General features: G+C 47.1%; 1 protein-coding gene across 1 annotated transcript in view; it reads right to left on the reverse strand.

Annotated features, from left to right (window-relative positions):
- CNTNAP2 (contactin associated protein 2) overlaps positions 1-14,515 on the reverse strand; it is a 1,324,851-nt gene that overhangs the window by 203,304 nt on the left and 1,107,032 nt on the right. Inside the window, exon 17 of the mRNA XM_008697394.2 lies at positions 7,586-7,804. Coding sequence (XP_008695616.2) covers positions 7,586-7,804 — 219 coding nt within the window. The remainder of the gene's footprint in view (positions 1-7,585; positions 7,805-14,515) is intronic.

Genomic DNA, 14,515 nt, shown 5'->3' on the forward strand with positions numbered 1-14,515 from the left:
AGAATCGAGGGTAATTTCAAATTTTGGGCTCAAGCAAAAATGGGTAGGTGGTGATGTCATTTCCTGAGTTGGGAAGGTTGGTGGAAGAACAGGTTTGGGGTAGGCATCAAGAACCTGCCATGTTTTCTCTGAGATGCCCATTAGACATCCAAGCTGAGATGCTAAGTAGACAGTTGGATAAATGGATGCAGAATTCCTGAGAGAAGTGAAGCTTGGAGATTTCGATTTAAGAGTCATTGGTCCATAGATAGTATTGGATGCCACTGGACTGGATAAGATCACCTGGGGAAATGGATGGATGGAGAAGAGAGGAAGGTTCTACGACGCTTCAACATCTAGTGGTCACGGAGAGGAAGAGAACTCACAGGAAAGACTAAGTCACGGCAAGCAAAAGGTGGGAGGAAAAGCGGGTGAGTACACTGCCATGGAATCCAAAAGAAGAAAGTATCTCATGAAGGATGGTGGGTGAGTGCTGCTGGTGAAACCGTGCCCCGTAGGTTTAATGAAGTTGAAACCCTAGACTCAAGGTCAGCCAAAGCCCTGCTTTCCTTACTTGAGATAATGAGCCTAAGACCCCATCTCGTTTATACTGGCTATTCCAGCATGCCCATAGCTCCTTCTCTTTGTCCTGAGATAACCTCCTGACGTTGTTAGAGTTGGGATTACTTAGGTTCTAACAGGACACCTGGAGGCCAGCCGTGGGGGAAGTCAGAGGCCTGTCCTGGCAGCACCTCCACAAGAAGCTGGATCAAACCAGGCAGGTCGAAGATGGTGGGTGCCATGACCAGAAACCCCTGACCAAATCAGGAAGAAAAGGCACAAAATTGCTTCCAAGAAATCCCCGCCCCAAGGAATGAATATTCCACTCCCTAGTTAACTAATGTCAATAAAAGACAGAAACCCAGGGCACCCAGCTCGCTCCTTGGAGCTCACACGTGCTTACATCTTGGTAGCGTACTTTCACTTCATTAAATTTTCCCACTTGTGTCGCTGGTCCACTGTGTTGGGTGTCCTTGAATTCTTTCTCGTGACAAGACCACGAGTCTTTGGCGACATCTTTGGGACAGGCTTGGGCAAGACCTCAGGGCTTGGGGTCTCCCCAGTTCACCAGGCAACAGAGCCAGGGGCTGAATTTTGCCTCATTCTGATGTTAAGTCTCCACCCCATGCTGAACATGGGATGCATGTTACATGTATGTCGCTCAGTGCACATGCCCTGTCTTTCCTCATGAATAGTCCTAAATTGCCCTGCCCTTTCCCTCAATGTGTGGTAATCTCAACCCCTCCGATTATAAAAATGTGTTGCCTCCCCTTTTGGAGCTGGATTTGAGGCTTGTCTCCTCATATCTCCTCATTTGGCTGCCTCTTGAAGAAACTCTTTCCTTGCGGCCAACTTGATGCCTCTGGTTGGCTTTGCTTTGCATCGGAGAGATGGACTTGGGATCAGTACACTGGCAGATCACGGACAGAAGATCAGAATTCTGGATGTTTTCTAGACATCCGTGGGTTCTAGAGAGATCTGTATTGCCTTTGACAACCCTTGCAAAGGGTTTACCAAAGTAAGTAAAAAAGAAAAAACAGCTAATTTTTGTATCACGAAGACGCTCAGGTTAGGGCGGCTCATTCCCCACCAAGACTGCGTCTGTTCGTCTTCTTAATCCGAAAGCTTCGTGTCTGTGTCTGCCTGTGGTCTTCTGCCGGCCTTGATCTTTTGCATTTTGACTTGGTAACGCGCAGAATACTTGCCAGGGCCAACTCAGGCTGGGCCTGACCTCCTAGTCTCCTACTCTAGACTCCGTAACGGAGAGCAGTGTTTCCTCACGGGCGCCCTGCTGCCATCTGGGGCGCACGCACAAGTCTTTGCTGGGATGCATCCCCCTGTGCACCGCGGGAATTCTGCCTGCAGCCTGTCTCTGGACGTAGCAACTCCAGAGCCGCCACACTTTTCCAGATACCTGGTGGGCGCCATCATCACCCCAGATGAGAACGGGGCATAGACTGAGGAAGACGGCCGCAACGTTCCCCTCAGCTTGACTCAACACAGGACAGGTTTCTTGCTGACCCTGGACTTTTGACTTCCCTCTTCTTAAAACATTTACTTAAGAAGACGGGTAATTGTAAATTCTTTGTCTTCCCCTTTGAGATGTAAATCTTTTCACAAGAGTCTTTTAGCCACTTTTACAACGCAGGAAGGTCTTTCTGGGAACCCAGGAGTCATCTCATTGAAATGTAAACGCCAAGAGAGCATTACCTCTCTCTTCATCTCTCAGTTTCTGAGGGAGTGTGGGCCCCTCACTCCAAGCTGTAAAACGACCTCCTGCCATGAAGATATGAGACAGTGTACTTTTTCTTTGGGTACAGTTGTTAGCAAACACAGATGGCCTATGGTGTCTCCTACCCTAGCTCTGAAAAACACGCCCTATGTATTTCACCACAGTTAAAAAACAACACACAAAAAACACCCGTCTTCCACTGTTCCAGTGCAGTTGAGCTCCAACCGAGCTTTGTCCTGTCTCCCCTTTGCGGTAACCTCGAGTGACATCTTCCTTGCCTGTTTAAGGTGGGTGTCATTTTTGCTTTGACAAGATGAACTGTTCGGAGCTGGGTCTCTGGAATCAGGCTGGGAGGGATCCAGCCCTGGCTCTGTCTCTTACCAGCTGCACAACTTCGGGCTGTTAACTGACCTTCAGCTTTAGCTTTAGTTTCTTCCCTGTGACAATAAGGCAGAAACTAGTAACAGTATTTACTTTACAAGAGGTGAATAAAGCGTGTGGCGCACTTGACCGTGAAGTGTGGCCCAGGACGCTCAGCCAGCACTCACGTCGATGCTACCGAGGCAGGCTTGGCTTGCAGGAAACGGGAACAAGCAACATATTTTCTCTGTTTTAACTCCTGCTATTTGGACCATATATTTTTTATTCTAAACTTTTTGGATACTAAAAAGAACCATTCTATTCATACACAGATTCGGGGGTACTTTCTGCCTGGAATTCCAGTTTTCTCCCTCGCAGACCACAAATGCTGATTTTCGCTTTGCTCTCCCAATGACACTGCGTTTCAGATGGCACTGGAATGGTGCACTCACGATTCTGGAATACAGAGGGGGTGAGGAACAGCTGACCGAACAAGTTATATCATGGAGCTTGGGGAAGTTGGGCTGTTTTACGGGGCCACCAGCGAAGCGTAGCTCAGACAGTGGTCATCGTGCTCTGTCCTCATTCACTTCTAAATCCATTTTAGAAACCTCGACTCGTCCATGAACTCAAGCGGCAGCTCAGGAGGTGTCTTCTGACAAAGTGCTGGACGAAGAGGAGGCTGCAGGCTCCGCTGCTCCCGTTTGCTGAGTCCTCAGGACAGTGCTCCTGCTTCTTGTGTCACCAGCCAGGCAGGCAGGCTGCAGAGCACAGAAGATCCTGAAGGAACGAGTAAGGGTTTTTAGCTCCTTTTGGGCTACATCTTTAACCTCCAGAGAGATTTCAGAAGAGGTCAGAGTCTCGTGAGTTGAGCCTGGACATTTGTCATTAGTTAGGGTTCTCAAGGAGCCACTTCTGAGACTGAATCTTCCCGAATCTTCCGAAGCAGCCTCCTGCTCTCCCAAACTCTGACCTCCTCCTTACACAACTGCCAAGCAGTTTCATGCTCTGGCCGGTGTCTGGCTTGCTGCAAACCCACTCCTCCACCAGCCACCTGCCTTGAATAGCCTGCCTGGCTCTCCGCGGTGGCTTATCCTCGCCAGCTCCCTGACCATGCCCTGGGCTGGCTGCAGGCCGCAGGCTGCCGGCCCGGCGGCCACCCTGCCCCCTCCTAGCCCTGACACTGCCGCAGCAGCTGCCACGGCTCTCAGCTCCCCGGATGTCTCTGTGCCAAAGAGGACTCTGGCTCAGTCCAGCCTGGCACTGCTCATGCCTAGATAATGACCTTGAGCATGTTTGCTATTCTCCGCCTCCTAAGAAAAATACAGCCCTTTGGCTGCCACGGAGGATGGAGGTCTGAGCACCTGGGCTGGTCGAAGCTACAGATCACCATGTGGTTTAAGTGTCTCTGCTGGGCCATCCCAGAAGCTCGTCATGTGCTAGTTGCTCATGCTGGCTCAAAAACATGAGAAAATTTCCTGCGTTTCGCAGACAAATATCAGCAACTGCTTCTTTCTTCCCACGTCACTTTTCATGTTTAAGTTTGTTACTTTTTGACTAAAGCAGAATCATAGCCTTAATAATAATTCTCACAGTAATGCGAATTACTGCCTAAACACCTGTGCCTTAATCCTCTTTCGATGACAGCTTTTAATTATATTCTAGATGTAGAGCGAGGGGGACTGTTCTCACTGTTTCTTCAGTTACTTTGAGAAAGGAGGCACAAGCCTGGCCTTCCCTTAGAGCCTACTCTGTGTGCAAAGCCAAGAAGGACTTCCAGTCTGTTTCAGCTGTAGGATGAGTCAAAGCCTCTCCTTTCTAGAACAGAGAAGGAGCTCTCCGCCATGAATCTCAGCTGTGACACCAGCGTCCGGGTGATGTTTTCACACGGCCACTTGCTGGCTTCTTGGCCGGCTGAGAACATTCCTGGGCCCCTGCTTGCTGCTCCGGCTCTGGGGCCCTGTGGCAGGTAAAAAGCACAGTAGCTGCAGTCTGGTTTTGGATGTCGGGGGGCATTTCTGCAGGGGAACTTGCCTTCAGGGTGTGTGGCTTAAAGTGATCACAGATCAGGTCAGTGCTTTGGGAACGAAGAAATGAGCCGGCTGGGAGTAGGTTCTGTAGGGGGCGCTGGGTGTTACGTGGAGGAAGAGCTAACAAAGTAAAGGTAAAAGCAAAGATAAAGAAGTAACTCATACTTCATGAGTCTGGCTTCATGCCAGGCATTCTCCAGAGCGCTTCTCCTGCACGGATCCAGTCCACCGTGAGACGTGGGAACTGTATCCCTATTTAACACAGCGATATTGAGTAATAACGTGCCAGTGGTCCCTCAGCAGGTTAGTGGCAGAGATGGGACTCAAAGCCCATGTTAACTGCACGACACTGCGGGAAGGATGACCTTCAGGTTTGACCCACCTCTAAACACGTGATCACAAATGGCTGAAGTTGGAGGAAATTCTGGACACCAACAAACCTAATTCCTTCATTAGACAGATGAAATAGGAGACTCAAGAGGGAAAGCGGGGGCACTTGGTCAGGACAGAGTTTCTTATGAGAGCGGAAGTCAGAACAGTCTTGGGATAGCTGGCTCCAGGATTTCACAGCTGCTGAACTGATTTTCTTTCTGGAACCAACCCCCCCTCTGCACCTCCCCTGGGGAGGACATCTCTTGCAGAACACTGTTGTTGCATTCCGGTGCACAATAGCGTGTGTCTGGGAAATGCGCATCAGGCCCACCTCTGAGATGACAGGAAAGTAGAAACTGGGACATGGACCTCCTTGTTTTCATCAACTGAAAAGCAGCTGCTGACTCATCGTGACAGCCTCCTGTTTGTTCTGAAGCTTCTTTCCCAGGTCACCAGTGGTTTCATAATTGTTAAATTCAAAGAACATTTTTTTAAAGCCTGATTTTACACACGGCACTTGATATTACTTGACAATAATAAATACAGCGAATTTCATGGAACTCTCTCCTCCGGTGACACCCTCTCCTAGATTTTTCTGTGATCATTCCCTCCGTTCCCCTTCAGTCTTCTTCCTGAGATGCTATTTTTTCTGCCTGTCTCTCAAATTTAATTGTTCTGTTGATTTCTGGTCTCAGCCCTCTGCTGCTCCCTTCCTATAAGCTGTTCTTGTTTAAACAAATCAGAATTCTAAGACCATAATAAATGTTCCCCCTATCTCTTTCCATTTACAACTTTATTTGGTCTCCAAAGTTTCTGGAGACAACTATAGTCTGTGGAAAGAAAGGAAGAGAAAGAAAGTTGGACCTCTATACCCAGGGACAAGCTCAGAAAAATAAGAAACTCAGGTCAGTTAGGGTCACCTGTTATGATGAAAACCAGGTAGAATTTAACCAGCATGCTTGAGATGGACAGCGCTGAGGAAAACAAAACTTGTCCTAGGTAATCTGGACGAGATGGACCGATAAAGTGAAATCTGCTCACAATATTCAGCAGGAATCAGCGGATCTGACATTTATTTAATAAAAAAGAATTTTAAAAGTAATGCGTAATTTTGAGAACTACAACGTGAAGACAGGATTTGGAAGGGGCTGGGTTCTAGTTGGGGTCGAGGAGCATTTTATTTCAGAATTGATGACTCTTTCACGGCCCCTGATGACATGGCTTGTTAACAAGTCTTACTTCCAAAGCTAACTAAGTTAAAACGTTTGTAGTTGCCCACATTGCACCGAAGGAGTTGACATGCAATTTTACCGTTTTTTTTTTTTGTGTGTGTGTGTGTGACTTTCTAATGTTCTTAAAGCATTCCAACACAATTATGTAACACACCGTGGGGCTCTGGCCCTGGTTAAAATTATCTGATCCTCAGTGAGGCTCTAGCGTGGGGTGATAGGTGGTAGGACTATGAACAGCAACCAGGTCACGTCTGGTTTTGCTTGGTCTGGGACGGCCACAGTTGACTGACTTGATCAATTAACCCCCAGAAACTCAGAGAGGGGGTCTAAAGTGGCACATAGCCGGAAAGTCCTTCAGACTTGCTCTCTTGTCATTCAACAGAGGAAAAATGGCTAATTTCCTAAAACATCAGTGTTCTAGTAAACAAAATTTAATATTTCATCATGGAAACAGGTATTGATTTGAAATAACATTAGCTTCAGCTGAAATATGTCAAAAGCAAAGACCAAACTGTGAGGCTAGATCGACTTCTTGCAAAGGATGCTTAACTTTTTGCTCTGTTTAAATTTCTCAGTGTTGATCTCTTTCTCATGTAAAGCAGGGAGGAGTTCACACCTTTCTCTGCCTAGAACCTTGAGGATAAGCAGAGAAAGGAATAACAGATTTCTCCTTATCATTTGAAGTAAACCTGAACCCAGGGAGCTCATTTCCTTCTCTTTCTCCTTCCTTCCCTCCCTTCCTCCCTTCCTTCTTCACAGTTATAAGTGTCCTAAATTATCAAAGAATTTTATGCAGTTTTAAAACCACAGACCTAACACTGTACAGGTCAGAGAACTCAGCGATACCCCAGCCTCCCCTCTGATTTTGGAGACAGGAGAGCGGAGCCAGATTTAGGTTTCCTAAGTCATCTTCCTCGTTCCATTCTGCCATGATGGAGACTACACGAAGCCTAGACTCTTACTTTTGGAAGGATCTCTATCAAAACATTTCAGAGACTTTTATTTTTTCCATTGTCAAGGTTATTAAAACCAATGGTGGGGGGGACGGGGCGCCTGGGTGGCTCAGTCGGTTAAGCATCGCCGCTTGGTTTTGGCTCAGGTCATGGTCTCAGGGTCGTGGGATCGAGCCCCACATCCCCACATTGGGCTCCACGCTCAGCAGGAAGTCTGCTGGAGATTCTCGCCCCCTCTGCCCCTCCCCCACTCATGCACACGTGAGCGCTCTCTCTAAATAAATAAATAAAATCTTAAAACAACAACAACAACAACAACAGCAACAACAGAGGGAAGTCACAAAGGGCTTTCTTCCTATTACTCACCAACGAAGAGCTGGCTGTAGAGCTCCAGGCGGGTGTGACCTTCCGTGGGTGCCTTGCGGATCTGCTGTGGCAGCCGATCCACCTGTAAACTCGCTTGCTTGACATTCCTCTCCGCGGTGACCCGGTGCCACTGGTCATCATTGAGAGGGGAGGGCGACCTCACCACAATCTCCACCGGCCCATTTCCGACATCAAACGAAAAGGACACTTCGGTGGCAGCTGGAGGAGCAGAAAGCATGAGAGGCCCATGAGTATTTTCCTCCCAGATACCAAACAGCAGTGCTTTCTAGAGGAAAAACAAAGCCGGGAGAGAAATAATCTAAGCCCATCATTTGCTACAGAAGTTCATGGCAAAATCATTCGAGGAAGGATAAAACATCATTCCGCTTTAACCATATTTCCTCCGAGGGGAGGGAAATAGATGTGGATTAGGGACCAGGAATACATTTATTTTCTTACTCAATCTTTAGAAGCTTGTCGAGAGGTAACCATTATTGACTCTTTCCAGATAAGCAAACCCAGACCTGGGGAAGTTAGGCACGTGCAGAGTGTCTTACGTTTAGTGAGCAGTGGAGCCAGGACCTAACCCCAGGCTTGTCAGGCTTCTGAGCCCTAGATCTGGTGATTACGATGAGTTACACGATGTAACTCTTCAGCAGCTCCTAGAGCAGTGACCTGCTCCTGGAGAACTTTCTGGAACACCCGTGTCCAGCTCCTTCTGCAGGGATTCTGGCTCAGTTGGTCTGGCATAGAACACTGGTATTTTAAAAAGCTCCTTGGAAAATATTAATATATAGCTAGAGTTGAGAGCTACTGCTTTGGGAGAGCTTATGAAACTATTTCATTGATGTAGTCCTTGTGGTTCCTGTTGAAAGCTAGGGGGCTGTGAGCGTTGAGGCAATGAAGGTGACCTGCATCTTTTTTGGGCCACTGTGGCTATCCACAAGGGAGCTCAAGATTCCTGCAGAGCAATCCCTTTTCTGAACCATTTGCTGTGTGGCTCGGTCATTCCCTTTCTGCAAGGCCAGATCCTTCTCATAACCTACCCTCCAGCACGGACCACAAATCATTCTTTTTTCATTGATCTGCTCAAAGTCCGTAATAAATCACCTTTCAACAAGAGAAAAATGGATTAGGGTGGTTTGCTTTGGCAGCTTTGGTTGTAAGTAGCTTTCCTACTTCACAATTTAGGTTTTAATTTCCTCAGTGACCACCTAACACTTTATAAACATCCTTTTTGAATGTGTATTTTTCTTGCTATTGGCAGGAGAGGCAGCTGAGTGGGAAAGCGGCACCCAGGTTCCCAGCTCCCTCGGCTTGGTGAGTTCTTTTTGACATTAAAGACATGGCACGCGAGTGGATTTCCTAACTTTGCTTATAAAGAGATTCTGCCCCTTTATCTATCCACTAAGGCTTCTGCGAAATCTCTAAGCAGTTTAATTAAATATCTGTCATTTTTTTCCCAGGCTAATGGAAAATTCAGCTTCTTTGGGCTGGTACCGTTTTGAGATGGTGTCGCAAGCAATCAAACTTCTAATTTAAAAACCGCAGTGGGCCGGATTCTCTCAGGACCTAGACTGTTCCCTGCCTCTGGGTCAGGCTCCTCTGAAAGCTGCATTAACTTTATTAAGCTACAGGGATTTTAGACGCAGAGCTCAATTTAATCAACCTAATTGTACCAAGGAATTTTGATCCTTTATGTCATTAGAAAGAGAACTTTAATTTTAACACCTGTGGTGAACCTACATGTACTCTGGCCAAGTATCTCCTCTATCTTAGGGGCTCATGCCTCCAGGGGTCACTGTGACTCACTGGAGGCCAGTGACCTTCATGAAGGTTTCTATGGAAATACCCGGATGCAGGTCGACGATCCTATGACTCCCGGACTGAATGATCTTTCCCTGTATTTCTGGCAGAGTCAGTGAGGGAAAGTAGCCTCCAGTGTTAAGATTGAATCCGTTTTGTTCTTGTAGTGCTATGTTTTAGCAGATGCATTTTTAAATGTAAGTTGTCAGAAGAGCAAGAGCATGAGGGTTCCTGAGCTAAGTAGGAAAGATTGTTTCATTTTAAAGGCATCAACAACCATCAGGGAAATAGAATTTGGGGGTAAATTGAGTTTAACCCTCAGGTTTGACTTGGAGGGGTAAATGCTGCTCTAATTTCCTCTCCTCCTCTCTTCCTGCTATGATGAATTTTTGTCCAGGTCTTTAAATTGTCACCATTTGGAGAAACTCTGAGTACCAACAGTTAACTAGGAAATGTCCATACTTTTTTCTCTGCTTGTACACTAGAGCCCGTGTTTCTTCCTCTGGACCATGGTCTTCTTAACATCAACACTTCCCTCCAGAGCAGGAAAAGATGTCGCCAGGATCCTGCTGTGGCTCAGTCCCCTCACCAGCTGGGCGCAGTAAGAGGCGCTCAAGGTCCAAGGCCTCTGAGTGCAGATTCCTCCCTAAAGGGCCTCTACTCAAGTTCTGGTGTAGAAATAGTCACCATTTCCATACATCCCTTCTCTTGCTTCCTGGGGAAGGGGCTGCAGGCCCCGCATGACTGCAGAGAAAAGGGCTCCTTTTTTTCCCCCGTCATTCGATGTCAGCTCCCCTGACTTTGCTAAGGGATGCCTTTGAGACTCCATTTCCCAGTCAAACGGCAAGTGTTTTAAAAGCTTCTAAAGTTCAGTTTGTGGCTGATTGCTCCTGCTCTTCTGGGTGAGAGGAGCTGACATTTTAAAAGAGATAATTACTGAGAGAGTCAGGGAGCGAATAAAAGGGAGGCAGCATCAAAGACACAAGTGCCAATGACACTGTCCTGACTTAATGTGTGTCTCTAGTTGGAGGCTACGGAGTTGCCCTGTTTCTGCCAGTAAGACAGGAATTTCTTACATACTGAAAGTAACCTTATTTCCAGAAATAAGTATTTGAGAATGGAATGGGATATATCGAGTGTGGCTCCCTGGAAAGAAGACTTGCCACATGGACAGTTGTCTTTCTATTAGTGTCAAGAACTAGGAAGTGTCAGGGATTTTAACCGACTGATAAACTAACAACGTAGTCTCCCATGGTTTCATGGGTGCTGGCAGAAGACAGAAGCCTCCTGGGTCAGAGACAGAAGACATTATTATTCACAGCATAGCAGGCAGCATGGGCTTCTTGTCCACATTGATTTCTCTTGTCCCCCAAGTTCCACTGGGGGGCCGTGTGGAGCAGCCCAGACAGCTGTTGCATGCGCAGGGAATCTGTGTCACTGCCCAGGAACCTGAACCTAAGAAACCCCACTCTTTTAAACGGGCGGCTAGCAAACCAGCTCAATTTTTGCCCTGAGGAGAGACATTAGTTTCATTATCCTGGTCAGGAAAGAAATCTACCTCTCTCTTCCAAGACTGTGTGCTGTCCTCACATCCTTAGAAAGGTCTGAACAAAGCTACTGATGCCTCTTGCTCAGAAGACAAGCAGAAATTAGGGAGACCCATGGGGAATGTTCCTCGAATAAATAGCCACAACTCTCTTTCCAGTTTTGTCCAGGAATCTCTGTACTCCCATAGAATCGTACGCTTCAGGTATGGATGGCCCTACCCCAGACCCAGAACATGAACCTGGATTTGTCTAAGTCAAATATGGCAATCTCACCCTCCTTACCAGTAACCCACTTAGGATGGGACATATCATTCCCTCCTGGCTAACAGGATATGAGGAGAGTCTTTGGGGTTCTTTTGGGATAAATGTCTTAGCTCAGAAGAGAAGAGACAGTCAGCCCCTTTATATCCCTTGATCTTGGGTGGCGGTTATGGTTCCTAATGTTGCTGGGACCATCTTAGAATCAGACATGCTGAGGAGAACAGGGAGGGCAACGGGATAAACCTGGGTCTTTGGTGGTGATGTTCAGCCCTTAAATTATTCCCAGAGCCACTCAACACTTTTTGTGTGAGACATCCACTATTGTTTGAGCCATTTTTACTACAGCTGAAAGCATGTTCACTGTTACAGGGAACGGTTTGGGAATCAGTAGATGCGACCTCTGGTCGCAGCTTTGCCTTTTCACCTTTTGGGTCTCAATTTACTGGTGTCTGAAATGAGGATTACACTTACAGTTTTCCAAGACTTTCTGTGTCCAAAATGTGTTTGAAAACACTGAACTAGACAATCTCAAAGATCCCTTCGCATGGCAACATTCTGTGATCTAATTTGCAAGAGATTCTAACAGAACTAAGGAAATGAAATATAGCTAGTCTTACTGGTAATTTTAGATACTGAATCCTTACAGGGTGAAAAGAGATTACATGAAAAGAGAAATGCACAGGGTGGCACACCGGCATCAGGAAAGAGGATAGATGGCGGAAATGCCCTTGGAATCAGTCTGGTTCATGACTCCATCCGAGGGACTGCAAACAATGATGGGGCAGAACCACGCACAGCTCTCGGTCCCGCCCCTTTCCAGCTCCAGCAGATGGCGCTATTTGCCTCTCATTCTAACTCAACCCGTTTTCTTCAACAAATCACCGCCAGGCTTCATGTACTGAAGTGACAAATTAAACAACTGGCTAGAATAACAGACTTTTGGGTTCTGAGTTCTCTCAGAAGGTGAGGTAACATTTAGACATTAGGTCATTCAAAACGGAACAGGAAAAGGGACAAGACAAGGCCCGGTATACACAGTGAGCTTGCTGAGAAGACTGGCTAGCGCTGCTGCAGTTTTGACAATGATTTGTTTCTTCCATCTTAAAATGAAGCTTAAGGATTGATAAGGTTACTGCACAAAATCTCGTCTGACCCATACAATGAAACCGGTATACAGGCAGTCCAGATATTTTGGCCTCATTCTACAGTGGAGAATGTTACGGGTATATTTTCTTCTTCTTCTTTTTTTTTTAGGAAGGAAGGGCTAGGTGGACATCAGGAGACCAAAGGATTTATGCAACATGAGAGGGTCATGAGAAGGGGCAGGTAGATGGCACTTAAGGTACCTGCGAGAATCAGAGAGAGGAGGAAAAGAAGGAAGACGTAGAGGGACTCTCTCTGCTCTTATCTAGGGCCACGTGTTCCATCTTTTGCCTGGATGCTCGCCATCCCTCCTTCCCTCCTCGAGGACATCAGGCCAGCAAGCTTCTCCTCTCTTCTACAACAACGATCGTTTGCGCTCTACTGGGTCACTCCCGCACGAACATCTTAGCGGCCACCACCACTACAAAACACTTCTCTTGACCTTATTTCTATTTCTTTACTCTCTTTACTTGCCACATGCCTTGAAAGAGCTCCCTGTAGTCTCTGTATCTGCTTCTGCTCCTCTTAGTCTTTCTCTAACCTCATCACCTAAGGCTTTCTCGTCCACTACACTGTGAACCGGTTCCTGCCCCAGGGCCTCAGCACTTACTGTTCCCTTGACCCAAATAACTCTGTGTCTGCTCTTTTACCCTTCTGCTCACATGTCATCATATTAGAAATCCCTTCCCTAAACCTTCTATGTTAAATAGTGAATCCCTCTCTCAGCTGCTTTTTCTCCTTTATCCTGATTTTTTTTGACCTAGGTAGCATGCATTGTATCACCATCTGGCACAATAAACATGTGCTCCTGGCCTCACTAAAGCAGAGGCATTTTCTGTTTTGTTAATTTTCAGTAGCTCCTCGGCACCTAGAACAATGCCTGCCACAGAGTGGGCACAATCTGTGAATAAATGAATGGATGAATAGAAACACTCCTGCCAAGGAGCCCAAACTATTTTAATATAGATACTCTGAGCAAGGAAACCCACATATTTCCCTGAGGCAAACCATAATTTAGGAGACAGGCATACATAAGGAATGGTGTCTTACATTGCACAAGTCCCTTCCCTGAGAGCATAAAGAATGTGTATCTTCTCAGTCTAGGATCAGGATAGACGAGTGACATCAGCTCGAAACAAACTATGCGAAAGGTTGTTTCCAAATATATGACATTTGAGGCTCAAAGGCTTATCCAGGACAAACTCAGCAGTGTCGTCAGAAGCATATTCCGAAGGCTCCTATCACAGAGTCTCTCACTCAGTAAGTTGGGATAGGACCTTGGAGTCTGCTTTTTGTCAATGCCAGGTGTCCCTGATGAAAATCGTCCTGGAAGTCTGCTTTGATCACCAAATGCCATTCTAGTAGCAAGGTCCCAAGAATCAAAGTTATTTCCTTGCCATCAAAAAGGAAGATGTTCAAAACTGTAAAGAGTTTAACTTTGCTTAGAGAGCGGTCCCCACACGGCCCCTGGCTTTGGGAAGGAAGTATCTAAACCCCTGAAATGTTGTGCTTGCTAGGAGGGTCTTTGTTTGCCTGAGAGTCATGCCAGATAGTGTAACGATGTGATTTAGCGTGGGGGCTGACCAATAGTGTGGTGGCGGGGGGAGGTGTGGTGCACACAGTTCACCCCCCAGAGGCGCCGGAGATGGAGGCCAGTCATGCGGGCAGTCAACCATTCCTACGGATCAGAGCCTGGATATTCTGAACACCAGGGCTCAGGGGAGCTGCCCTGGTTGGCGGTCCCCCACGCGTTCTGTCACAGTCAATGTCGGGGAAGTGATGTGTCTGTGACTGTAGGAAGAGCACACCTGGAAACTCAGCATCTGGCCCCTCTCATGGTCCCTGCCCTGTGTGCTCCTTCTCCTGTCTGAGTCTAAGCTCTCCACTTTTCCTGTGATAACCGTAACCCAAAGCACATTAACCTTCTGCGAGTTCCGCGAGTCTTCTGGAAGCTGTGGGACCGAGGGTGGGTTTGATGACCCCCTGAACATGCAGTGGGCGTCAGAGCTGTGTGCAGCCCCGCACGGGCTGTGGTCCTTCTAAGCTTGCAGTTGGATTCTGGGTGAAAACCAAACACCCACTTCAGTTTCGAAGTACGTGATTGAGCCCAGTCACGTTAAGGCTGGAGGACTTCTGAGAATGGATTCTAACTTCCACGCTCGCCTTCACAGCC

This window comes from Ursus maritimus, unplaced genomic scaffold, assembly GCF_017311325.1.
Source record: "Ursus maritimus isolate PB19 unplaced genomic scaffold, ASM1731132v1 scaffold_3, whole genome shotgun sequence".
In the NCBI taxonomy this organism is placed as follows: domain Eukaryota; kingdom Metazoa; phylum Chordata; class Mammalia; order Carnivora; family Ursidae; genus Ursus; species Ursus maritimus.